The sequence below is a fragment of the Pteronotus mesoamericanus genome, unplaced genomic scaffold, assembly GCF_021234165.1.
Source record: "Pteronotus mesoamericanus isolate MK-2021 breed Mesoamerican mustached bat unplaced genomic scaffold, CSHL_Meso_final contig_291, whole genome shotgun sequence".
NCBI lineage: Eukaryota > Metazoa > Chordata > Mammalia > Chiroptera > Mormoopidae > Pteronotus > Pteronotus mesoamericanus.
This window is the reverse complement of record NW_026555124.1, coordinates 5519837-5545901: the sequence shown is the minus strand read 5'-3', so window position 1 is coordinate 5545901 and position 26065 is coordinate 5519837. Positions and strand designations below refer to the sequence as shown.

Sequence of the window (26065 nt, the reverse complement as noted above, 5' to 3'; positions counted from 1 at the left end):
CTCTCCACGTGCCTGTGCAACCTGTTTCACCTTTTCTCATTATAGCCGGCTCTGTGTTAAGCTCCTGGAAAATATAACATGGATGGTAATACCTGAGGGCAGGGTCCAGAGGCCTATTTACATGAAGAACAGATTTATATTTCCTCTTTTCCTATTTCTTCCCATGAGCTGCGCTACCAGGAAGCAGCATCTTTACTGTCCCATCTGCCCGCTTGTGAAATGCTGGCCCGATGGCTCTGAACACCTATGTGTGCCGGCCTTTTCCCTCTGTGTTGGAGGTGGGAAGCAGAACCAGAAATCTGGGCAAGAGCAGGCCTGGCCCTAACTGCATTCCTCAGATGTTCTTTTCCTTTGAACCACTTTACCTGGTGTGGAGGAGCCCAGCCTTGGCTCTGGCTAGTGTTACGTTAGCAGGCATAGCAACACCTGTTTGCCAAAGGCGGGGCCTCTGGACTTGGGCATACTTTTGCCTATACAGGGAAGCTTTGCGTGTGTAGATAACAGACAAATCAGAATGCAAGGATAAGGTTTGCCTGGGGTAGAACACTCAATAAACTGCATTCCTTCCCCAAGACATTGGGTGTCTGTTCCTGAGTGTGACTTGTCATTTTTCTTCTCAGCAGAGATGGCAGGTGTTTTGTATTTGGTTCTGCTGTGGCTGGTTGAACAAGAAGCGGGAAAAGGATATGGATGGGAATTAGATTTGCCCTGGTGTTTCAGATTCAGCATAGAAGGAGATGATTTTGTGGTAGGTGTGAATGTGGAGAGATGGAGAGGGGAGAGAGAGAGAAGTGGCAGGGGTGGGGCGGAGGGGGGCGGGGAGAGAACTGTCACATCCTCCAAGGAACACAGATAGTAATTGCTACCAGTGCAGAAATACCTTTAGCCTTCCTTTTAATTTTTCTTCTAGTTATCCTAAATCCTAAAGTATCAAATTTAATAGCCTCGCTTCAAATAAACATTGGCCTTTCAAAACCATAGGCCCTTTGTGACTTGTTTCATAGTGCGTATCGTGTGTTTGCTGTCTCTGAGGTGTTACTGCTTTTATGTCCATAAAATCTGATTTTGGATATCCCTTTCCAAGGGTATAATGGGGGTTGGTGTTTGTGAGTACTTCTAGGTGGAGGACTGGTCCTGCCATATGAAGATGTCCTAATCCAAACCTGCAAAGGGGTGACCTCTGGTTCCCAGCCGGAGGCCAGTGACTTCTTGTGTAACCTGCTGCGTCCTTCAGCGGGTAGCCTCCTAAGTGAAGCGATGGCTGAAGAAAGGGTAGAATTAGTTTTTGATTTTTCCAATGAGGAGTTTAAAGACTACTAGTCATAGCTGCTAGGACAGTGCTAAGATCTGGAAAGGGCAGTGGAGAAGGGCTGAGAATTTGGCAAAACATTTTATACATGAACCTTGCTGTTTTTTGTCCTCTTCTGTTCCCACCCTGTTTTTCCCAGCTCTTGGGTTGGTTTTTCAAGTCTCGAATGTGTACAAATCCCATCACATTTTAGCTTTTTGGCCATCCTCTCCCAGATATTTTCAGTCTTGCTAATGTTTAGATGTTCAGGAAATGAGCACCCCATCGTTTACCCTGTCAAGCTTGTTGTAATGCAGGAAAAGCATTCATTTTTTTTTTTTTTCTTACCTCCCAGATTACATAAAGCCTCTTGGAACAAACAGAGGCTTCATCTCACCCCCTTAGTGTTCACATTCATGTGTTACATGGTAAATTGTATGGAATCTTGGGGTACAGGTCCACCACGTATGAGAAAAGGAATCAAACTAAACCAAACAAGACCAAACAAAACCCACTCACAATAAGAGAGCCCCCAAAGCAGCAACCTCAGTGGGAACTAGCAGAGAATGTGCCTAGTCCTGACCCAAACTAAGTGTTGTAGAGGTTTGTGTGGAGCCTTGCTTGGGTTTTAAGTTTATCTTAATACCACTTACCAAGTTGTATGGTTTTTCTGAAGAGCTTGAAGACCATTAAGTAAGCTAATGTTTCACTCTGAGTACACAGGAGAAATAGTACTATACCTCATTGGTCTGCGGTCCCAGTGTGGTTCTGCCACTCGCTCACGTGGGACCCTGGGCAAGGAAGGCACTCTATCGCTGAACCTCAGTTGCCCTGTGCCATGTCTTCAAAGTGGACACAATACCTGCCTCACAGGGTTAGTCACTTGAGAAAATGTATGTGAGAGCATTTTGTAAGCTACAAAGTGCTGAAATAATGTAACATTATTAGGGCCATTGAGTTTATGTGGAAATGGGTCATAATTGGGACTACAACAATAATCTCCAAGAGGGGGAACCCAAATCACTAACAAATACATTTTGAACCAGAAGGAATATTTTATGACTGCAGATTCTGATTTGTTTGATTTATAGGCGGGGATCGCTATGCCTAGGGTGGTAAGACACACATGCAATTATTTAGCTTTTTTGGGAGCACTCAAGAGCTGGGGTAATCCGGAGTACCTGGCTCTGGACTTGGGCCTTCCCACCACACCACAGCACTTCTAATTGGTGCTGTCCGCGCACAATCACACGTGGATGGCAGACGCGGGCCATTCAGCCTTCTTGCTCTGACCCCAGTGCCGACTTTGCCAGTCAGCTGTGGTTGTCTTTTCTTTCACCTTGGAATCTTGGTGCAGCTTGAAGGTGGGCACAGCCACGTATCAGAGTGGGCCACATGTTGATATCCCTGGCGTGCGTGAGGGGCAGTAGCTTTTTAGCTTAGAGAAGATGGAGGGGATAGGCCAAAATCGCAGGGTCTGTGTCTGCAGACAACTTGGTTGACTACTGAACATCTGAAAACTGTCTCACTCCCCTTAATGATCCCATTCACATACTACCTGTTTCTGCCAAAGGTGTCTTCAGGATTCCTCTTAGATCACGATAAATAAAACTGTGGGCAGGACCCCCGGCCTCTTGCTTTTTTAAGTTAGAGCTGGGCAAGCTCCTTTAAGTTCTTTCTTTCCTCCTCAGGGTCTCCATCCTTCTCCTCCTGCCTCTGCAGGAAAGCATACTGCTAAGGATGACCTCTCCACGCACACCATTGAGCCATCCCCCACTGCCCTTTTCCTGTTTATGCCAGCCTAGGGCTGAAACCTGTGCCGAGGACATGCTCAGCTGGGCCCGTCCTCAGAACCCCTTTCTCTGGTCCTGTAGCTCCTATTCATTAGTCTTCTCTTCACTACCTCTACCTTCCTGTGCTGCTTCTCAAACTGCCTGTAACCTCACTTCAGCTTTTATTTCCTTATTGACCTCTTGATTCACATACTGGATCACTTTTCTCTGACCTCTGGTTCCTTGCTCTTTTTGTATCGTGTGATGCCATCTACCCCTTTCCTGCTTGAGTAGCTCTGTCCTCTCTTGGATTTTATTCTGTAACTTCCCTGGTATCTCCACTGACATTTCTTCTTCCTTCCAGACTCTGGCCTTCCCCAGGGCTCCATGCTCAGCCTCAAGCCTCCCTTCCTGCATTTAAGCTCAGTACGATCACAGCCTTCACGCGGTGCATGGGGCTGTATCTTCAGCCTTGAGCTCTAGTTCCTCATCCTTGCCTGCTTCTCGACATGTCACCCCATGGCGGTGCAGGTAACTCAGATTCAGCCTATCTAGATGGAAATGTTCAGTCCTCTATACCCCACAGCCAGCTCTAAAAGCCCACGAGTCCTCTTCAGCCCTTGCCTTTGAACCTTCCCTGTACAGTCTGATACCACAGCCCTGTGGACTCTTACATCAGTCCATTTCTTTTTGTTCTTGTTGCCACACCCTGACTGGTCCTTTGACCTAGACAATTTAAACAACTGCAGGTACTACCTAAGTGACCTTGCTGCCTTCAGGCTTCTTCCTGTCTCTCCATTCTAATCTACCCCTGGCAGACTAATCATCTCCAGAGCCCTGACTTAGTTCCAAGCTTGCCTGCCATGGCTGGCAGTTCCTTATGCTCCAGACAAGTGGTAGCATGTGCTGGAGCTATTCCTAGGACAGTCCAGCTGGTGCCTTTACCTGTACTGCTTTTCCCCAGGGGGAGAGGTGGCTTTCCCCTCATCCAAGCCTGTCGATAGCCTACCTGCATTTTGGGGTCTTGTCAAATGCCGTCCCTCCTGGAGCTGGTCCTGCCTGCCTTCCTAGGCAGAGGTGTCCCCCTCGTCCTCTGAACTCTCCCCTACACCAGCTCTTATTCTATTCTTTTGCTATTGGACTGTTTGCATATTTGTCCCATCTCCTTTGGCCAGCAGCTCTCCCAGTCGTCTGTAAATCCCTCCAGAGCACTGGGCGGTGTGCCTTGCACACAGTTGGTGCCCAGTAAATAGTGAATAAAATAAAGAATGAGTGCCCCTGCCTTCCTTTACTGCTTCCCCACTGCTGAGTGGGATGCAGGCAGTCAGATGGGCCATCAGGGCTGTATCCTCTTCTTCCCTAGTGCCATCACCCCAAGTGGATTCCCACTTCTCACCTATGGCCCTTGAGAGGTTATAAACCCTTTCCCAGCCTCAAAACCTGTCTTTCCGATACTCTGCCTGGCTAACAGTTTGTTAGTCTTCTCTTCAGGATTGAGTGTAGCAATATTACTGTACTAGTCCCAGCCTCTACCCCTATCACATTGTAACCTGGCTAATTAAAAAGCTTATTTCACCCTACTTCCCCATACCAGAGGGAGCTGAAAGGGAGTCTCTAAGAGTGGTGACTCATACTCTATTCACTTAAGTGGCTTAAAGATTAAAAATAAAAGGTTGTATATTGGCAAGTACTTTACAGTCTCATGTTCTGTGCCGATAGCTGGACACTTAGAGATTTATCACTTCACCAGTGTATTTAATAGTGAAGAGGGGTCTGTTCAGAAGATCTTAACTGAGAAAATTCTCCATTCTATTCTTTGTAGCCTTGATGTGATGATATGTGTGTGTGTTGGGGGTGTTGCAAAAAGAGGTGAATTTTGAAAACTATTCTACTTTTTGAATAGTATGATCATTTTTGAGGTATTTTCACATCATCCCTTCAGTGACCTTGCAGAGGTAGACATTAATTATCTCTGCCTGACAAGAGGAGGTTTAGAAAGAATCCAGGGTTTCTTCTAAAGTCGTAAGTGATTAAGAGGCTTGGCCAGGCCAGGACTAAAAACTTGGGTCTTGAGAATCATAGCCAAGTGCTTCCTCTGATACCCAGTGTTTTGCTGTCTTCCTGAGTTGCACTGGTGGTTAAAGGGCTTTAGAATGTGCTACACATTTTGGACATGAGAATGTCTGAATCCTGAGTCTGGCTTTACAAAGTTAGGCTGACACTGGGTGTGGATAGAAGGGGTGGGGGTTGTTCAGAGTTTCGTTAGCAGATAGCTGGACTCTAGGTTTGTTTTGTCTCTAGCCCTAGACAGAGCGCAGTTGTTTGAATTACAAGGGCCCTGGAGACTAAAGTAAACCTAGGGTGGAGGCCCACCACCTCTTTAGTGCAGACTGGAATCCCTTGGGAATGACAGCACCTTCAGTGAGACTAGATAGCTGCAGGGCTCCAAGCTAGAAACACCAAATCAGTAATTAGTTGCCTGCCAGTAGATAGTGAGGAGGGGGGTGGGGGACAAACTGTGACCAATTGTTTTCCAAGAATATATTTTGATCACTGTTATTTTCTATGCAGAGGATTTTATTTTAGGTTGAGCTTGGTGGGAGAAGCAGCTAGGGTGGAGAGTTTTTAAAATTTGAAGAACCTAGAAGATTAGAAACCTTGTTTCACAAATCAAAGTAGGATTTGAGGTTAATTTCTGTTCTCTCACCTCCTCATTGGTTCACAAACTCCTCCAGGTCAGGGATCCTTGAGGTGTTTACCTGTGTATCTTTCTCCCACAGTGCCTTGTAAAAAGCCTATCCTCCCATAAATCTTGTACCGAATTACTATTATAGTGCCCGTGTTATGCTAGAAAACCTCAGGCTTTAACGTCTTGTGAATGCAGAAGTCTGTGGAGAAGAGGCTTCTGCGAGCCTGAACGTACACTCTCTGCAGTGTGGCACTGCAGGGTCCAGAGGGACTTTGTTGTACTTTTACACAGTAGCCTGCGCGGGACGACGACGCCGCTGCCGCCGCCGCCGCCGCCGCCGCCACCGCCACCGCCACCGCCACCGCCACCGCCGAGTGGTTGGCGCCCGCGCAGTGGGGACCCATGCGCGCCCAGGTGCGCGGTCCGCATTACCTTCGCAGACGCTTCCTAGTGGAGGACCCACCCAGCCGGGGACCTGTGGGGCTCCTTACCCTCCCGGCAGCCTCCTTTTCAAGTGATAGTAATCGGAGAGTTTTCCGTTACGTGAAGCTCTCAACAAAAGATTGTAATTTCAGCAGCTTTGTTTTAAGAAGGTACCACTGCTGGGCGCGGTCCTGGGCCTGTCCAGGGGTCAGCGGCCCTTGGCGGAGGGGCAGCTGGTGGGTGGGGGCCGGCCGGCCGGCGGCCTCCCCCAGGCCCCTCCTCATGGTACAGCCTGCGTTTCCTCCACAATGCTGTTATGCTAATCAGGTGACATCACCACCCAGCGCTCTGCGAGTGGCTCCTGATTAAATTACAAACCGGCGGCCGCCGCGGGCAGCCAGGAGGAGGTGTGTGCGCTGCTCCCGCGAGCTCCCGGGCTCAGCGACCCTGCCAAGCTTGAGATTGGCCATATTTTTAAAAAAATTTTAAGTGGGACTTGCGCCTTTCTCCCTCGATCCTCTCGCCCCCCCTGGGTCATTTATTTCAAGCTTCTAGCCAAGGGCCACGGAAGGAAGGAAAGCAACAAGAAATTAGGTGCCTGAGTGATAATTCCTGGCCGGGCTAAGGTGGACTTTCCTGCAGCCCGTTTCCTATCAGATCTCCCTGCTGGACTTTCAGACCGGAATGGGGCTTGCCTAAGGTCCAGCCCTTTTCTCAGGGACCGGGAGCCAAGCCCTGCGGAAGCTGCTGCGTGTTGGATGGGGGTAGGAGGGGGCTGGAGCGGGATTTCCACCGTGCAGCCCGCCAGGGCGTTACGCCGGGCATAATGGAATTGCAGAGGACGTCTAGCATATCTGGGCCGCTGTCGCCGGCGTACACGGGGCAGGTGCCTTACAACTACAACCAGCTGGAAGGGAGATTTAAGCAGCTACAAGGTAAGCCCTCCTTCTCAAACACTGGGCCTGCCGAGGGTTCTGAGGCTTTATTTGTGCCATATGGTACGTGACCCTAATCAAGACGGGCGGCCGGCCGCACGGCCTGGTCCCGAAGCTTCTGGTTGGCTGCAAGCCCCTCATTCACCACCTAAAGGAGGCAGTTTCTTATTCGACTCCAGAAAAGCCACCATTTGGAGTCTCCCTGGCTCTCCTATATCCCTTAGACTCTTTTGGTTTGTCAGGTATCTGCTGCCCGCTGCACACACATTTTCTGCCCTTTTAGCTATTTTTGCATCTCAGTAGATCAATGCGAATACTCCAGTGTTTGATTCCCAGTCGCCTCGGTCTCCCAGCCCCCAGCCTCTTATCTCTGGGAAGCCTAAAGGTGTAAAGTGCATTGCTCTACACCCAGTCCTGTAGAACAATAGCAGAGGGGAGGAGGGAGTGGTCTTTTTGTTCCTAAGCCTGAGTAAATTACAGTTTTGATTCCGAAGCTTAATTTTAACTCTTTTGATGTATTGTGTTGGGGGAGAGCCTTCCCATCAATTTAGTGGGCTATGTAATTTATAATGAAAACCAGTTATTGTCATTTCAGTGCTATGGGTTGGATTAGTTGGATTAATTACAGGTTTCCTGGAGTCTATATTAGTCTCAAATAATTGAATGAATCCAATATTTTACCGCACATGTTTTTATGAAGAACAGTGTGTGGGGTGATGGGCCTAAAGCCTGTGGCAGGCTTGGCCCCTGCGGCCTTTGGCTGTCCCTGCCCAGTAAGCAGGCCTGGCCAGCAGCCTCTCAGAGCTTATATATGAAAAAGAATTCATAACTGAAAACAGAACTCCTTCCTATTCAGAGCCCCTGGAATCAAGTAATAGGCCAGGAATGGCTCTAGTGCTGTGAAAAAGTAACCTTCACAGACTGTGTATGTTTCTTATTTTAACTCTTTTCAGTGCCACAAATGTGGTTCCTGTGAGGAGGAGGAGGAGGAAGGAAGGAAGCAGCTCAGTCCTAGAATGTTTTCATTGGAGAGGAGGGGGAGGATATATTTCATTCATAGGTTTATTTGTCTTGTGAAATAGTTGACAGTAATGACACTTTTCTGGACAACAAGAGACAGAACAGGACGTGATTTTAAACATTTGCTAGGCTGTGCTGCATTCCTTGAGCAGTTAGCTGAGAGGAAGCTCCATTCCCTCCAGGGATTAGTTGTGTGTCTTTGGTTCCTTCCTTTTGAGGTCTCAGAAGGTAGAATTTGCCTTTTTGGAAAACTTAGAGGCTCAGGGTTGGTGGGGAAAAGTTGCAAGTGGGAAATAGAGGAATGGGGATGTGCTCCTTGTCTTCTGGGTCTGTGTGAGATGCCTCCCCCTGCCACCGCCCCCCCCCACCCCCACAGTGTCAGGTTCAGAGAATTCAGAACTCACCTTCCACTGTGGCCCACAGTCCCCACCTCACTGTCACACTCCAAGAAGAAAGCACCTTTGGGGGCTCCTCCATTAGAAAACCTATCACTGTAGTCTCAGAAGAAATGGAAAAAGCAAGAAAATATAAGAGTGTGGGGGGAGCATACCCCCTAAGCCCATCCATAACAAAAGGCTGTTATTCTGAAAGGTTTCAGGATGGTTGTAAAACTGCTCACTGAAAAGGGTGGAGCTTACACACAGGAAATGTCTTAAGCTGTCCTTCTCTGGACAAAGTAAAATTTAAATTAAAAGTCACCATGTGCTCCTGACATTTTTTTTTTTTTACCTTAAAACTGCTTTTCAAGGAAATCCCTTCATAAGGCGTTCACTTCACCTTGCTCTGTGGTGACTGTGTGTGTGTGACCTTTGTCCCCTAATTTAGTTCCAGATAACTTTCTTATTTCTAAATAGTTTTTGTGGTTCAGGAGTTGCACAAGTTTAGTGTTGGTATTTCTACAACAGAAAACCACCCATGTTGAGGAACTGAGAAAGGGTGGATTAACTTTGAAGTATGGTGGATCCCAGGAGAATTACAAACATTTAGGATTATCTTTACTAACAAATGGAACTGATTGCATTTTAAGCATTTTAGGAGAATTTTTGATAAGACCTTTTCCTGTCTCTACTCCCCACTAGCTAGTTTTGTATTTTGTATAGTTTTCATAGTTCTTCAGGTCGTCAGCATCATTGATAGCATATAGCAGATAGTCTATCTGCTGATTTAAGTTTGTATACAAGCCTACAAAGATGCCTTTTTTTAACTCTCCTAGGTATACTCTAGCCTAGCACTTGCAACCCAGCATTGGCAAACTGCTTCTCTGAATCTGTATTAATTTTTAAAAATCCCTCTTAAATGAACTTACTTAGCATCTGTGTCTGAGAGTGCTGTGATTTAGCAGGAGATAATTTCTGCACTTTTGCTGGCTTCAAATATTTTCACACTGGATTTTAAACATTTCAGGAGGGGTCATGGGACGAGATTCTAGCTAAGGAAAAGATGATATTAAAAGGAATCTGGTCTATTTAGATAAAATAATTTCTAGCAAATTTTTGGGTAAGTAAATAAATGTGCTTAAGAACAAAACCTCAGTGATTTGAAGGACCGAGATATAGCATGGTGTCTTGCACACTAGTAATGCTTCTAGCATAAGAGAGGAGAGAGGACCTTCCACCTGTGATAGCTTCAAACGTTAACCACAAACACCCAGCACTTAATGCACACCCCACAGACACACCCAGGGCAGTCGCTCGCCCCCTCTCTCTTTAAAAGTTTTCACCTGCAAGATTACCACCTTCCTCAGTCCATTCATGTATATTATAAAATTGGATTATTTTGTTTTTCTTTTTTAAGTAAGAGGAATACTGAGACACAACAAAACTCAACCTCATGTGTTTAGAAAAATGTGTGTAGTAAAAGGGAGGTTCATAATATCTTTTCTCCATTTTCACATCGGCCGGTTTAACTCCATATAGGAAAATATTTCTGCTGCTCTTCTACTCAGAAACTATAACCTGTGCCTGTTGTGTAAATTAAGTTCCAGACCAGGATCCTCCCCCAAACAGCCCCACCCCTCATTCTTTCTATTCCAACTCTTACATTCCTGATGGATCTGCCAGGTAGGCATACCTGCAGGATAGGTTTACTGATTTTTAGACAGAGAGAGAGAAACATCAGTGTGAGAGTGAAATGTTGATCAGTTGCCTCCCGTACACACTTGCAACCTAGGTATGTGCCCTGATTGGGAATCAAATCCACAACCTTTTGGTGTACAGGATGACGCTTTAACCTACTGGGCAACTCACCCAAGGCTGTACACATGGCATCTTAATCAGTCTTCGTAACATACCTATGAGGCTTTAAGATAAGAAGATAGAAAGAATCTTCAAATAACATGTCCAGGGTCAGAGGCATTCATGGGCTCAGGCTATACATTGTTTTCTGTAACTTTTCTCTTCCTAGACTTCTTTCTTTTTAGATTTTATTTATTTTTAGAGAGGAAGGGAGGGAGAGCGAACGAGCGACAAACATCGTTGTGAGAAACATCAGTTGGTTGCCTCATATTTGCCCAGACTCCCCTGACCGGGGGACCAACCCCACAATCCAGGCATGTGCCCTGACCGGGAATCGATCCTGAGACCTTTTGCTTTGTGGGACAGTGCCCAGCCAACTGAGCTATGTTGGGCAGGACCCAGGCTTGTAAATAATTTTTTTTAAAGATTTTTATTTTCTTATTTTTATAGAGAAGGGAAAGGAGGGAGAAAGAGAGAGAGAAACATCAGTTGGTTGCCTCTCGTGCACCTCTCAACTGGAGACCTGGCCTGCCACCCAGACATGTGCCCAGACCAGGAGTGGAACCGGTGACCTTTGGGTCTGTAGGCCGGTGCTCAATACACTGACCCACACCAGCCAGGACTAAATACTACTATTAATATTTAATTTCTGCCAAAAAAAAATTTTAAAAGTGACCTTGTGAAATGCCCACTCCTGCCTACTTGTCCCCCAGAGCACTGAATCTTTTGTCTCTGGCAGTGGAGTTGTAATGAAGACAGGATCTAGTAGAAATGCCTCAGAATGAAGTTTTTGTGCCTTTGCAGCCTGACCCTGACATTTAGCACCTGGTATTTCTGGTGAAGGTGTTTTTTTCCTCTTAGCTGTCCTGACTCAATGAATTTATCCCATTGTCCAGAAAGAGTTAAGGAGTCATCTTCGGCTGTCTTCACTGGGGCCCAGAGGGATACTAAAAAGTTTTAGGCCATGAGGATGCATTAGTCTTCTAGTTTATTATGTGCCATCTCAGAGTTGCCTTGTTGGATTTCTTTTTTTTTCTTTTCCCTTTTTGCTTTGTTTTGTTTTAATTCTTAACCATTAGGAAAAGATTTGCTGGTTTTATACCTGTAGAGTATGAAGAAAATTTATTCTTTAGTTTTTTTTTTTTTTTTGATTTTATTTATTTATTTTTAGAGGGGGGAACGGAGGGAGAATGAGAGGGAGAGAAACATTGATTGGTTACTTCTCCTGAGCCCCCAAATAGGGACCTGGCCAGCAACCCAGACATGTGCCCTGACCAGGGATCGAACTGGCAACCTTTAGGTTCACAAGCTAGTGCTCAATCCACTGAGCCACACCAGCCAGGGCTATTCTTTAGTTTTTAAGAACTTTCCAGTTATGGTACCTAGATATTTGTCTTGCTTAGTATCTTAAACATGGGGTTTACACCTTGTCATGAAGAAAATGTTAAGTTCTTAAATATAAAGTAATAGCCTTCAAATGTTCCCCATTGTGACAATGAACAGAGTTGGTGACAAACGATATTTCTATTTTGTTTGAGGGGGCAAGATTTGTAAGGTCATTTTTGGGTTTAATGAAAGCATAAAAGATTGGCTTTATGGTTTGGCTCCCTCCAGTGCTGTGGTACTATAGTCTTCCAAGCCCGGTAATCTTGTGAGATAAGGATAAAGTCACCAATTAAAAACAAACAAAAAACAACTTCTTTCACCACCTTATCAGAATTTCAGCTCAAAATTTAGAAGTTCCTAATAGATTTGTGAATTAGAATCCTTTTTGAATAATGTTGTTATAGTAATTATTATTGTGTGTAGCACTTAACTTGAATCTGTGTCCTCTTGCTAATTTAACTAAATGAGATTATCTAAAGTATCCAGCATGGGATCTAGTTCTTGGTAGGTTCTAAATAAATGTGCATTTCCTTAGCATGAATAATAATCCTGCTGGGTAGATATTCTCTTTTTATAAGGAAACAGATCATTGGATTATGATCAACCAATATAAAACTCTTTCCAGAATCCAGGTTTTCTGACTCCATATTTGATGTTCCTCCTAAAGGACAACAGAGTGTGAGTTAGGTATGAACCAAGATTCCCGTTACTCAGATATCATGAATTTATTCTGGTGGCCTGGAAAACTAATGAGCTCAGAACTACTCAGATTCTGGACATGTGGTAGGTACTCTTGGTTTTTGATGAGCTAAGAACACTGAAGGCAAGGGAACACCGATTCTATTAGTTTCTGTTCAGTAGTTGATGGGGACACCCATTAAAAGGGCTCTTGGGGCCTGGCTGGTGTGGTTTAGTTGGCTGGACCGAACATCTCCTGTAACCAAAAGGGTGAGTGTTCAACCCTGGAGCATACGGGAGGCCACCAATCCACGTTTCTCTCTCACAGTGAGGTTTTTTTTTCCCTCTCTCTCCCCCTTCTTCTCTCTCTAAAAGCAATGAAAAAAAATGTCCTCAGGTGAGGATTTAAAAAAGGGTGGGGCTGCTCTTGGAGGGCAGCTAAGAAGATGAAGGTGATAGATAACTGAGGAAAATCTACCACTTCTTTAAAAAATTACAGTTGACATAATATTATATTAGTTTGAGGTATACGATCCCATGATTAGACATTTATATCATAACTTCACTGATCACCCCAATAAATCCATTACCCATCTGACACCATACATAGATATTACAGTATTATTGACTGTATTCCCTATGCTGTGCTGTGCATCCCCGTGACTGTTCTCTAACAACCAGTTTGTACTTCTAAATCCCTTCCTTTATTCCCAGCCCCCACCCTTCCACCTCCCCAACCCCTTCCCCCCCACAACCCTCAGCCTATTCTCTGTCTGAGTTGGTTTCTGTTCTGCTTGTTCATTTGTTTTTTAGATTCCACATATAAGTGAAATTATCTGGCATTTGTCTTACTTCACTTGTCATAATACCCCCTAGGTCCATGCATGTTGTTGCAGATGGCAAGATTTATTTTTTTCTTTACACCTGAATCATATTCCATTGTATATTTGCACCACTTCTTCATTATCCGTTCATCTGCCGATGGACACTTAGGTTGTTTCCACATCTTGGCTGCTGTAAATAATGCTGCAATGAACAGATGGATGCACATGTCTCTTTGACTTAGCGTAGTGAAATAATGGGACCCTGAACCTCCTGACCGCTGAGGAAGCTTGCTGGGTGACCGTGTCCCCGATAATCTTCCCGCACCTTGGGCCTGGGAAGGGGTCTTTTCACAGCTCCACTGCCTCTTCCTCTGTTTTAGTCTTTCTCTGGTTTCCAAAGGCCTCCCAGTGCAGCTGCACAGCCTACCTAAAGCCAGACCCTGATAAGAGTTCTCCTCCCTCCCAAAACTTTTGGGATTTGACTCCAGCCACCTTTCCCATCTCCATCTCCCGTTACTCTGCTTGACAATACTCATGATTTCCTAAGTCTGCCCTGTCTTTCCAGCCCTTGAGACTGCTTTCCTGGTTTCTTTCCTAGGAAGTTATTTCTTGTGCCAGGATCATTTTTTTGAGCTTTAGTTCAGATGTCACATCATTCTAAGTGCAGTCATATCTTGGTACTCATCAGCTTCTAAACTCATCAGGCCCTGAACTCGTCAGATTTTTGATGAGAAAAAAAATGCTTCAGCATTCGGCGTACTTGCTAGATAGAACTTGAATGAGACGCGATGCCAGCCTGTGAGAAAAAACACTTCATCACTTGTTGCATTTGGCACTGAGTTCTGGGACAAATTAACGAGTACTGAGGTACCACTGTACTTTCAGAGGGAGGGAAGGTCAGAATCTGCTTGGATGCCCTTCCTTTAAGGTTTAAGCACTTGGTCATTCTGTGATATTCACAAACAGGTTTTGGTGATAGTTTGAGTATTTGCCTGTTTTCCTTACATTTCACAAAGTCTGGGAGCATAAAGACAAAAGTCAAACATAACGTGTCTTACACATAGCAGTCCCTAACCCTTAGAATATAAATAAATGAAGTTAGCATTGTGGGCTACTTTATCGCAGAGGTTCTCCAAATGAGGTCCTTAGACCAGCCGCATCAGTATGACCTGGGAACTTGCTAGAAACAGAAATCATCAGACCCTACTTCTCACCTACTGAGTCAGAGACTCTGGGGTGGAGCTTCAGAATCACTCCCTAATTGGACCATTTGTACAATCTTTGTAATTGGTGGGGTGGGGGTTGGGGGGGAGAAAGATGGGGAGAACGGTCTGCATGTCATTGCTTCCAAACAGAAACTTATGTCTGATTTCTTACTGAAGAATGAAGTCTTGTGAAAAAGCATGTTTTAGAACAAAATTGTGTAATCGTGGAAAAGGCATTTAACTAGTTAGGAATGGGCTCTATCTTGTTAAATCAGAGAAGCCCTTTAACATCTGAAGGCCTCAGTCACCTCATCTGCCAAATGGGGTCAGTTATCTGCCCCAGTTCCCTCACTGAGTTGGTGTGAATACCAATCTAGAAAGAGATGTAAGTTTAGAAAACAATAAAGAAATAGTATGTGTGGGTTTTAAGGACAGTTTAGTAAGGCATCTAGTTTAATTCCATTTAGATTCTTAATTTTTAAAAATCTCTTGGATTTGACCTTAAAAACAAATCCCAGCAACTTGGCTTCTGGAAGGGAGGGCAGGTAGCACCTGGCCATGGTCCTGTCCTGGAAATCTCAAGGTTTGGGCTGCTTTTCTTTTCTGAATATCTATGTCAGATTTACTTTCCAGGGTTGTGTTGAACAGCAAATGCCATAAAATCTATGGCGCTTCCTTGAAAACATCCACGTGCTATTAAGCATTTTCTTTTAAAGAAAACTTGTATATTTGGGTGAACCCAAAGAACTCCTCCAGTGTTGTACAGCCGCTTATGGACTTCAGGGTTTGTTTTCCTCCCTTTTGGAAAATGACAGGAATAGTGACAGCTTCGTAGCCATACGTCTGTTTGTACTGGAATGACACTTGTGCACATTATCAAAGTAAGCCAGGGTGAGCACAGCCATGTTCAGATCTTGGTACCTTTTCTCCTTTCTGGACAAGTTTCTGTCAACCCTTAAGCCCCAGCTATAGAACACTAATGATGGGGGCAATAAATGACAGGGGCATTGTAAGTATTTTTCTAATTTCAGTATTCTTTTCTAGAGTGGCTTAAGTATAAATCTGGCAGCAGTTAAACCACTTCATAGGTGCAGAGGGCTTGCCATTTAAATGCTCAGTAGTTGGTCACTAATCTAGGCTACTTGAGAGCGCACAAATTCTGAGAAATAAAACTGACTTGAAAAAGAGAGGGCTTGTGTTTCTGTTTACGCTGAATGTTTATTAACAAATGTTTATTGATTACATGCTTTCCGATGAGCAACTGCCCTCTGATTAGGAGTGTTTCAGCTATTTTGGAGAGGCCGGCTGAGCTGGCCCGTCAGTAGAAGCGAGTGGAGAAATAAACTTGTTCCAGGTGAGGGACGCAGGAAGGGGAATTTGAGCAGGTTCAGGGTGACCAGAGTTTAGAATGCAGAGCAACTGAGAGCTGGTCAGAGGGGGTTCCAGAAGGATAATTGACAAAGGCCAGAGGATACATGATAGACACATGGTCCTCAAAATCAGGTTAAGGACTTCGTAAGTAAGGCAGGCAGTAGGAAGCTAGTGAAGGATTTATTATAGGAGAGTGCCTTGTCCTGACTTTCTGTCTGTCTTTTCTTTTTTCTCTTCGCTTCTCTTCTCTTCTCTTCTCTTCTCTTCTCTTCTCTTCTCTTCTCTTCTCTTCTCTTCTCTTCTCTTCTCTTCTCTTCTCTTCTCTTCTCTTTTCAGAAAGGACAGTCTGACTCCTGAGTATGTTTGTTTTAGAGATTAGGGGTCAAGTGAGGATACAGGAAAGAGACCACTTAAGAGGCTGTTACCTTGGCAGAGTGAGAAACTTAGAAACAATATGGGCTCCTCAAATTTTGAACTGCCAAGTACTTATTAAAGACCCTTGTTACTCAGTGTGGTCTGTGGATGATGTGGGGGTTTGTTAGAAATGCAGAATCCCAGGCCCACCCCAGGCCTACTGAGTCAGAACCTCATTTTAACAGGCTCCCCAAGTGGATTGTATCCACATTCCGGCTTAAGAAAAAACAAATTCTACTTGCCTCCTCTCTGCCTCTGTGCTCAGAGAAGGAAATAGTTCGAGAAAGGTTATGACCTTTCTGAGGTTTAAGTTTATATGTTTTATATAGAGCCTGCATTAAAAGTAGGAGTTTTGTGGGTTTTTCTCTCTTAAGTAAACTGGATCATTTTAACTATAAAAATAATCTTGTATCCAAATGTATAGTAGTTAATTAAAGAAAGTTTAGTATTGCCCTAGGAGATTACAGGGCTTTAAAGCACGGTTGGTTAATTCCTAGTTTTGTAAGTCTTTGTAGAATTTGGCTGGGATTTTTCTACTTGCTAATCCTGCAGTTCTAGAAATTTGTGAGGTTAAAAAAACACAGTGTCTTTTCATTTATCCATTTGGTATTAATGGATAATTACAAAAATACTCTGGGCCAGTTTTCTCTAAATTCCTTCAGAATTTCACCATGGTGTCCTGGGAAGTGGAGGCTTATTAAGTTCATACCTGCTTTATGACTTCAGCTTTTTATATACTTTCAAACTTTTTTTTTTTAAAGCAAAAGTACTCCCCTCTTTCCCTCTGCTCCATCTTAATAAAATGATGCTATGTTAAATGAATGTTGCTGTTCTTATAGTTATAGTCCAGTTTCATGTACATCAGATTTACCTAGTGGTACCTTCAGATTTTGGGGTTAAAAGTGGATTTGAAATACATTAAATGTCTGTTATTTAATATAAGAGCTCATTTCCTGTGAGCCTGCGGGTGAAGCTTCTAAAATGACTGGGTATTGATTAGGTAGCAGAGAAAAAGCACCTGCTGAAACTTGCCTGGAAGTTTTTGCCCAAGAGAAAGTGAAAGAGAAGAGATGGGGTGGGGGGAGATAAATGACTCCTGTTCTCTATGGGCAGCGCTCCAGCACCTTCCTGACACAGGTAATGAAAGCAGTTGTCAGGAAGTGACTCAGATGATGTCCTTTCAGGAGAAGGGTTGAAGGTCATCGATGGACAAAGTTAAATTTTTAGCTGTCCTTTGTATTATTCACTTCATTTATTAATGTGTTATTGCACAACCATACTATGACACCTTCAAAAGAAATAAAAATGTAATAGTTTACGTAAGCTCCTGCAATCCTGACAAATTTAACCTCAGTAGTTCTTTTCTATGTGCATATACAATTTAACACTATTAAAATCACGGTATAGATTCAGTTTTGTCTTGCCATCCTGTTTCTTTTTTTTTTTTTTTTTTTTTTACTTCACATTATAAACTTTTCATATGTGGTTATTTGTATGCCTTGTGCCAAGTAGTGCCACATTGCTTTCCGAATGAGGGCAGTTTATTTACTAATCTGAGCCTGTTCACTCATCTATGGGATAAGGGTAATACAAATACTATGTAATAAGACTGTTTTAAGAATAAGTGAGATTCTTCATGAAAACTGTGTTTGGCACGGTACCTGGTACCTGATGGGCCCTCGGTAGTCAGTGACAGTCATTATTATTACAGGTCCTGGTTAAATAGCAAAGCAAGGCCCAGAAGGGGCAAGTCTTTTGAACTTAAGTTGAATGTGTCAACCCTACCACAAACCCTGAAACCTGTTCTGGGTGTGGTTTCCTTTAGTGTGTTAGAAGAGTGTTTAGTTTGCCTGAAAATGCACCCAACTGAAACACCGTTTTTTTATGTTCCCCTTTACAGAGTACACAAGGTTGATGGCAGTCACTTGGGTCTGTGACTTTTGATATTAGGTTGACGGTCACAATGGTGGTGCCTCTTCCAAGTTCATAAAAAACGTCTGGAGCAGTTACTCCTGAAGCCAAAACATCCAGCACTTTGTCAGAGAGAACTGTAGCCAAACTATTATTAACTGCCCTCCATAGATTGTTGAATGCCTCTACTGTGTTTGCTTTTGAAAGGCCTTTCTGAGCCTCTCTCTCTCCCCCAACCTTGTTTTCCAGAGGCACAGGACCTTTAAGTAGCAAATCCAGTAATCACAGTAGCGTGGAGACACAGGCTGGCCTATATCTGGTTTCACAAAGGCCTCATGAAAGAGCTGGCCTTAAAGTCCCTTTTTAAGGCTGAAATGATGTAAGTGGAAAGTTAATTTAAGGATCACTGAGGCACACTTTATACATGAAGAATGAGAGCAAAGCTTAAAAAGTCTGGAGGCTCTGTTCTTCTCCGGTGGCAAGGAAATGACATAGGCTCTGTCATTATTTGGGTGAATTTATCCCCCACGAAGAGTGAAATTGTGATGGCACTTGGGAGTGACCGCTGTAGGTTTAAGCACTGACTCCTTGCAGAAGTGGGAGTGTATGTGTTGTCCTTGAAATTCTTATACAAATTATAGGCATTGTTTTGGTGGCATTGACTTGGAAATGGTGGTTATCTCTTGGAATGTGACCTTAGCATCTTGAATTCAGTGGGGGTTTTGTAAAGAAAAATTTTAAAAGTCTACTTTAAAGTGTAAAGTATAAGGAGTCTGAAAGTCAGCTTCATCTGTTTGAACTGTTAAATGCCAGTGAGTTCCAGTAGGTTGCTAGCTTGAATATATAGTACCTGAGAGGTAGATGCCAGTTCTGTGCAAAGTGGGTTTCCAGTGCTGGAAAACAGTGCCCTGGTTTTCTGTTGAAGGAGATATTTATTCCCATATAGATTTAAACAACCTGCTATTTAAAAAAAAAAAAAAAAATCAGCCTTGCCATGGCAGAGGGAGATTATGCATTATCTGCGAACAACTGTCAAGCAGATGCAATCCCAGCTGTGCAGTCTGCGGTGGAGAGTGGGTGGGGTGACCAGGGAACCGGGGAGGCGAGTGCTCAGAGGCCTGCGGTCAAGGTGTGGTGAGGAGGGCTGTCAGGGCTGCGTGGCTGTGTTCAGCGTGAGGGCATTTTCTCTCTCGTTTCAGAAACACAAGGGTGGTGGGAAGCACATGGGCTGTGGCGTTCACATAAGCCAGCATTGCAGTTCTGGCTCCCCGGGTGACCTCACTGAGCCTCGTTCTCTTCATCTCTCAAACACTGGGAAGAATAAATAGTCCTTGGGGTGGCTGTGAAGCTTAGAATATTGTTTCAGTTGGGTGACCAGCTAATCCTGGTTTGCCAGAGACTTTCCCAGTGTTAGCACTGGGCGTTCCATGTTAGGGGAATATCCCCCAAGTCCCAGACAAGTGCCTGTTACTGTGTACCCAGGGTCATGTCCATGTTTGTTCATCCCTGTATTCCTTCCTAGTACTCGGCACATAGATCGATGTTTCATAAATAAAGGAATGAGTGAACGAGTAAAATAGTGAAGGCGCTAATACATATATTGTGCTTTTAAAGTGAGTCCGTTGCGCCTTTGCTTCTGCTACCCCTAAGACATGGCCTCATCAGCCACATAATAATGTGCTGATGAAAGAATGAATCAGTTGGTAATGGTTTTGGCTCTATGATGTGGCTAAACTGTAACTTCAGGAAAGACTTTTCTGGGTTTGTCTGCTTTTCGATAGGACCCTAGGGACCTCCTCATACAGTCCCTGTACTCTGCAGGGCACTGAGGACCTACCTTTGGTGGGGAGGAGAGGAGAGGGACTGAAGTACTTGGAGAGGTAGAAACACCTAAGAATTAATTAGGCATCATGTTGTCTCTCTCTCTCTTTTTTTCTCTCTCTCTCCTTTATCCTTTGAATGAGATGGGGCAAGAGTATTGGACCAGGAGAAAGTTTAAGGATTATGCTAATGTAATGTAGTCACAAAGCAAAAGAGCTAAAAGTGTAGGCCATGAAACTGAAATCCATTCTTCTAGGTGTGGTAGCCATTCAAAGTTTTATATTGTGTGACTAAAATGAGTGTGACTTTTCTAACTGCAAACATGCCTTCGCTCACTGTGATACAGCATGAGTAATGCTTTCCTAGGAGCCAAGTAGTTAATAATACTCTGAGCAAATAGAGGCAGGGCCTCAGAAATTTAGATACCAGATTAACGTGCAAGCTTGGCCTTTTACACTGAAGGAATATCTGCGACAGAAGTAATTTTGGCTCAAGAACTGCTTCCCAGCCCTCAGTGCCTCCCAATCCCCCCCACACGCCCCTTTAAAGAAAAATCTTTGCTTGTCCTCTGCAAATATATATGATTTCAATTTTGAGATGGGAGGTTATTTTTTACTTGAAACACAAGGAAGCAATTTTTAAAAGTCATACTCATTCAGCAGTGGGCCTGACAACAGCCAAACTTGGCGAGGAGTTCTTGGCCACAGAACCACATACTGCAGTCTTCACCAGGGCAGTAAATTCAGATGGCACTCGGGGAAGGGAGAGGGCTGGAGCGGCGGGAGGGGCACCAGGCAGCGACCTGCTGTGCCGGGGCTCTGGCCTGCTGCCTTTGTGAGTGTTTGCTGTCAGTGGGCTGGGCTGGCGCCTGTCCTCAGCTCAGGCGTTGCTGTCATCCAGCAATTCTGAAAGAACCTTCCTTACCTCACTTTCCTATGAGCTCATAGTTGTCTGTGGACATAAATTATGTCATGGATCCTTGCGCCCTCTTTGCTTGATAAGGGGCAGCTCTGCCGCTCCGTGTTTTTTTTTGGAAGAGGAAAGGGTAGCACAGGTCACTGATCAGCGGTTGATTTGGGAATCTTCTCTGTTGTTCCCTCTCCCCTAGTGGGAATTATCGATGTAATTTATTTGCTAAGTCCCAGCCTGCATTGGGAACCAGCAAACAAAACTGTTGGAGTAGGAAACTTGATTGTTAGAATAGTTGCTGGTGTTACTCCGCCCCTGTTGAGTGTTCTGCCTTAAGGAGCGCTTCTTTTCCAGGCTTTGGGGCAGAATTTCTCTCCCTACCTTCTAGAAGCTCACAAACAAGTCGAGAGACAGTAAAACACACAGGTTTTGAATCGGTGAGTATAATAAGGAAGGGGGATAGTTATTTATACACCGGCAAAATGGAGACCATCTGCCCTCCCTAACTCCTTGGAAGTTGCTACGAGAATCAATTACAATAATGTATGTGAATTCCCTATGAAAAATACAAATTCATAATCAAATCTCAGAAGTTTCTGTGGGGGAAACAAATGGTCTTGTTCTCAGGTCTCCTCCATTTGTCTGGTTTCCACTAACGAAGGAAAGAGACCTTTTCAACAATGATGGCCAACACTTACTGAATGCTTATGTGCCGGCTCTGTGCCATTATTTCTATGCATTACCTCATTGCATGCTCAGAAGAATGCTAGCGATGGGCACAGCCCTTATCTCTGTTTACAGATGAGGAAGCCAAAGCTTGGAGAGATGAAGTAACTTGCTCAGCGGCATACAGCTAGTCAGTGGAGCCCTACTCCACACTACCTCACCAGAGATGGTTATCTTCCTGGGAGGATCTACTTGTGGCTGGGTGTGGAGGGAGCGGTTGGACCAAGTCTAGTAGCAGCCTACGCAGCTTCTGGAGTCTGCTTTGAAGCAGCTTCCTCAGCCCTAGCTCCTCCGAAAGCATTGTTACTCTGCTTTTAGGATTTATGATGTGGTTTCCTCCCTCCTGTCTCTGGAGCGTAGCTCTTCTCCCTTAGAGTCAGAAAGCTTGTTGGTGGCCGGTAATCTGCAGTGCTGGAGTCACGTGGTGCCTGCCCTGTGTTCAGGAGGAGACGTCCTGGTGTCAGCCTGTGGTAGCCGGGGGTGCTGCGAGGCTCTGATCGGTGTGCAGTCTGGTTTGGAATCCAGGTCATGCCCTTCCTACCACATCGCTCACGAGTCCACTGACTCCTGTGACGTAGAAGTTCAACTACAAGCTTCTTCCTGCTGCATTGATCATGACTTTACAGAAAAAGTGTTTGTGTTCCTTCTGGCATGAGGCAGGCATGGATCAGGGGTCTTCGCATACATGTTATATATCCTTTCAGCCCTATGACATAGACAGTGTCATACCTGCTCTGTGGATTGAGAAATCAAAGGATCAGAAAGGTGCAATGAAGCGGTTTAACCAGCAAGTGACAAAATGGGTGACCTTATGAAATTCTGCGAGAAGGGGCCATTTTCACCATTTCTTTGAACTTAAAGTGTGTGCTTTTTTTAAATACAGGTAGAGACAAAGAACAAGGGACAGTGTACTTGCCTATCAGCACATGGGTAGGCTGTATTGATTTAAATATCATTTTAAATTTTGCTTAATATGTATATTTAATCACTCTCATTAGGGATCCAGCCAAATTTCTTAGTTGTTTAAACAAAGTGTCACACTTAACCTAGCAACAAATTGTATACACAGCTTAAAAATGGAATGTGCACCTATCAATTTCCTCATACATCACTTGCTGGTAAAACTGTTGGTATTGATGAGTAAATCTTCCCATTAAAAACAATACCGTCTACTCCTTTGCTTATCGTTGGCAATGCAAGGGGCATAACATTGCCAGGATGGGTAAGGCATGTATATATCTTGAAGAACAGAGCTGACATCCACCCACGTGTGGATACCGTGTTTGTTTGGTAAATGCAGGTAGGATATATCGATGGGATGTTGAGCCAGGAAGTATAAATTCAGGTGGTATTGAGCCTTGGTGTAGGTAGACCCACTGCTGGTATTGTGAAAGTTCTGGATTTTGCTAGAGATGAAATACCTGTAGTCAAAGATCTCTCGTGATGAAAAAATGGTGGTGACTCAGTGGCAGCCAGCCGGTGTGACGACTCAGCTTCAGGGTATTCAAGGACTCATCTGTATCTGTCCGCAAACCTCTGAACCAAGAGCAGAAGGGAAATGTGTTTACACTTTCAGAAAGCTGGGTCCTAACATGCTTCTGCTTAGACAGTCATGAAAACCTTGTCTTTTCTCCTTTCTCCTGGGCAAGACAGGAATTAACCTGTAGCACAAAAGAAACATGTTTGGGTGGGTGCACAGAGCAGCTTCCAGAACCTGGTTCAGCTTAGGTTGTGGCTGCGGAATTAGGCCAATGGTGACTGTCCCTTTCTGCTGCTGCCTTGCTCAGTTAATGACCAAAAGCTGGAACATTGATGGCAGGTGTGCCTGGGCCCAACAAAATAGCTGTTGGCACTAGTTGTTGCTTCCATTTCTTTACTTTAGTAATGGAAGTATGTTATCCAGAATTTGTCCTCAGAAATCAGCTTGCAAAACCTGGAAGGCAGTTGCTTATCATGTGGTCTAGTTGATGCGACATTGCAGACTGGCTGTTGGAGTAGAGTGCCTGCGTGTGCCTCCTGAGTAAAAGTAAGCGCTATTGATGGAAGGCAGGACAGGTTTTTAGCGCGCATTTGTAGCTCGAGGATCGCTGAAGGAGCCATCGGGTCCACTGAACATGCAAGCGAGGGTTGTGGTGAACATGACACAGTGCTAAGCACAGTAGAAACATGAGTGTGAAACAGACGGCCAGAGCCTCACATTACATTCTACAAGAGAATACCAAGTAGAAAGTGGCAGGTGTTTTAAGACACGCAAAAATAACATCTCTTGGTTGTGGGATGAGACTGAGAGAGAGGCTTTTTGGAGCGGTCATTGGAGCTGCAATGTTGGGATTAGGTAATGAGATGGTGGGTGCTTGGGGGTGGGGATGGGATATGACCAGGGAGAATGACAAGACATCTGCCCATGTGATATATATTTTTTCCTCCCATTTCAATTATTACTGCTTGTTATTATTGGTCGGAATTTTTGCCTCCTTTTCGTTAGCCAACATTTTGCTCACATTGGCACAGGAGCAACCGGGAGTTAGATGCTCAGCAGCTGATGTTGGTGAAGTTACCTTGCACTAGTAACTTGCATCTCGTTTCTCTCACTGGTTAGAAAGGGTTGTTAGGTCATCATCTGATAGAGATTTGAAGGCCCCTGCAAATAAACGCATGGAGGTAGTACCAGAAACCAGAGGTAGCTTTTCGTTTTTCTATGAAAATGCTTCTGAAACCCAAATTTGGGTTCAGAAACCCAAATGCTTCTCCAGGGTTCTGTTGGGTAAATGCCCAGTGTTTCAAAACAAAACAAAAAAACAGTCACCTTTGTGTGCTCTGGGCTCACAGCATCAGTCTTGCCCGGAAACAGGCCACTGAGGAGAGGGAAAGCAAACAGAAAGCTACAGCCTCCTGCAGAGAGAAGGAAAAGTAATCCCATGCGTGGTGGGTAGGTAGTGGTAAACTTCTTGATACTTGCAAGCATGGTACCTTGCGTGTATTGATTCTTGTGCTCCTCACAGCATCCCTATAAGAATTACCTCCTTTTTGGAGGTCAGGAGACAGAGGTACAAAGAACGCTTTGCCCAAGGACACTTAGCTACTAAGTGGTAGAATCTGGATGCCAACCCAGCAGTCTGCTTCTGGATTCTGCATCCTTAACCACTTTGCTGTGCTGCTTCTCAAGAGCGTTTCCCCACATGATAATTGAGGCCTGTGTTTTTGTGACTCTGAGATTAGCATTTCCAGGACCTGGAAACCTGGATTTGGTGAGAGCAGTTGCTGAGAAGTGGAAATTCCTGATCCTATTCCAACTGTAAAGGATTTGCTGATACTTTTGCTCTTAATTGGTGGTGGTAATGAAGAGTGGCTTGGTAAGCGCGGTGTGAAACTCCAGCCTTGCCTCGTCTTGGAGGGACTCTCTTCCCTTTAGTGCTAGATTGCTTTGGCGATTCTGACAGAGTAAGAGGGGACTCAGCTGACAGGGCCAGAGCCTTTTTTAAGTGGTACATCATTTCTATTCTAGCAGAAAGAGTTTTTGTTGTTCGGACGTTTGGTTTTGGTAGTGGTGTTTTCTAGTTTCACCTAGTGTTTTACCAGTAAACAGAACTATTTGTAAAGGGACTTTGAGAACCTGGAATGAAGAGTAATACTACTATGGAAGTATAATTTTGCAGTTCATGTATGATGTTCTTAAGACACAGACTACACAGAAGGGAACCTTGGAGGAGCAGTATCAGTGGTGATGGCATTACCTAGGAACACAGAGTTGGGCCAAAACCCATGTTCTCAGTTCAGATTTTTGGACTTCACTGATTTTTCTTGCCTCTAAACATTTTCAGCTGCTGGAGTGTTTGTTGGTGCGTTTAGGCCAAGTTGCCGTTTGTTCTGTGATGTTCTTGTGTGAATAAAGTAGATAATCCCGATTTCTGGTTCCACTGCTGCTGCCAAGCATAAGCGAGGACTTCCAGCTGCTGTCTGCATTTTGTTTTCAGGCCACTTTTTTAGTTTCCCCACAGCAGATTTAAAAACAGCTTTTAAGAGGGGCCCCTTGCTTGTTAAACCTAAACTACAGGCTTGGCTTTGTTGGTCATCCATTGTGTTGTAAATTCAGCATAAGAGAAGCAAGTGATTTATGTTTATTGTTTGTATATCCACCTTGTTCCAGAAATGGTTTGATTTGGCCTTGGTAAGTGCCTCCTGATGATCTTTTCTATGTGTGTGTGATGATAATTCTGCTGCTGGGAGAGTCTGGAGTCATAAGACTCATCATAGGATTGCTGGCTTGGTCAACGCTGGCTTTGTTCTCTTCTTTGGCCTCCCTCGCTAGAAGAATGTGAATATCTTTTTTTAGGAAGGCCTAACATTGCTAGGCTGAAGGTGGCCACGTCACTGCTATATATCTGTTTTTCCTCCAGAATTTTCTTTTAAGGGTACTTAGAAAAAAACCCTCTTATATGACTGCATATGTCGAAAGCTC

At 44.4% G+C, this 26065-nt stretch overlaps 1 protein-coding gene across 4 annotated transcripts in view; it reads left to right on the top strand.

Annotated features, from left to right (window-relative positions):
- The window catches only part of SPTBN1 (spectrin beta, non-erythrocytic 1), a 185996-nt gene that overhangs the window by 76483 nt on the left and 83448 nt on the right, over positions 1-26065 (top strand). The window contains exon 1 of one of the 4 annotated variants that reach the window (XM_054575443.1): positions 6956-7107. The exons of the other annotated variants lie outside the window; for them this stretch is intronic. Within the exon in view, the coding sequence (XP_054431418.1) occupies positions 6999-7107 (109 nt within the window). The 5' untranslated portion in view covers positions 6956-6998. Of the gene's footprint in view, positions 1-6955; positions 7108-26065 lie in introns of those variants that run through there. 4 annotated transcript variants of the gene reach the window in all.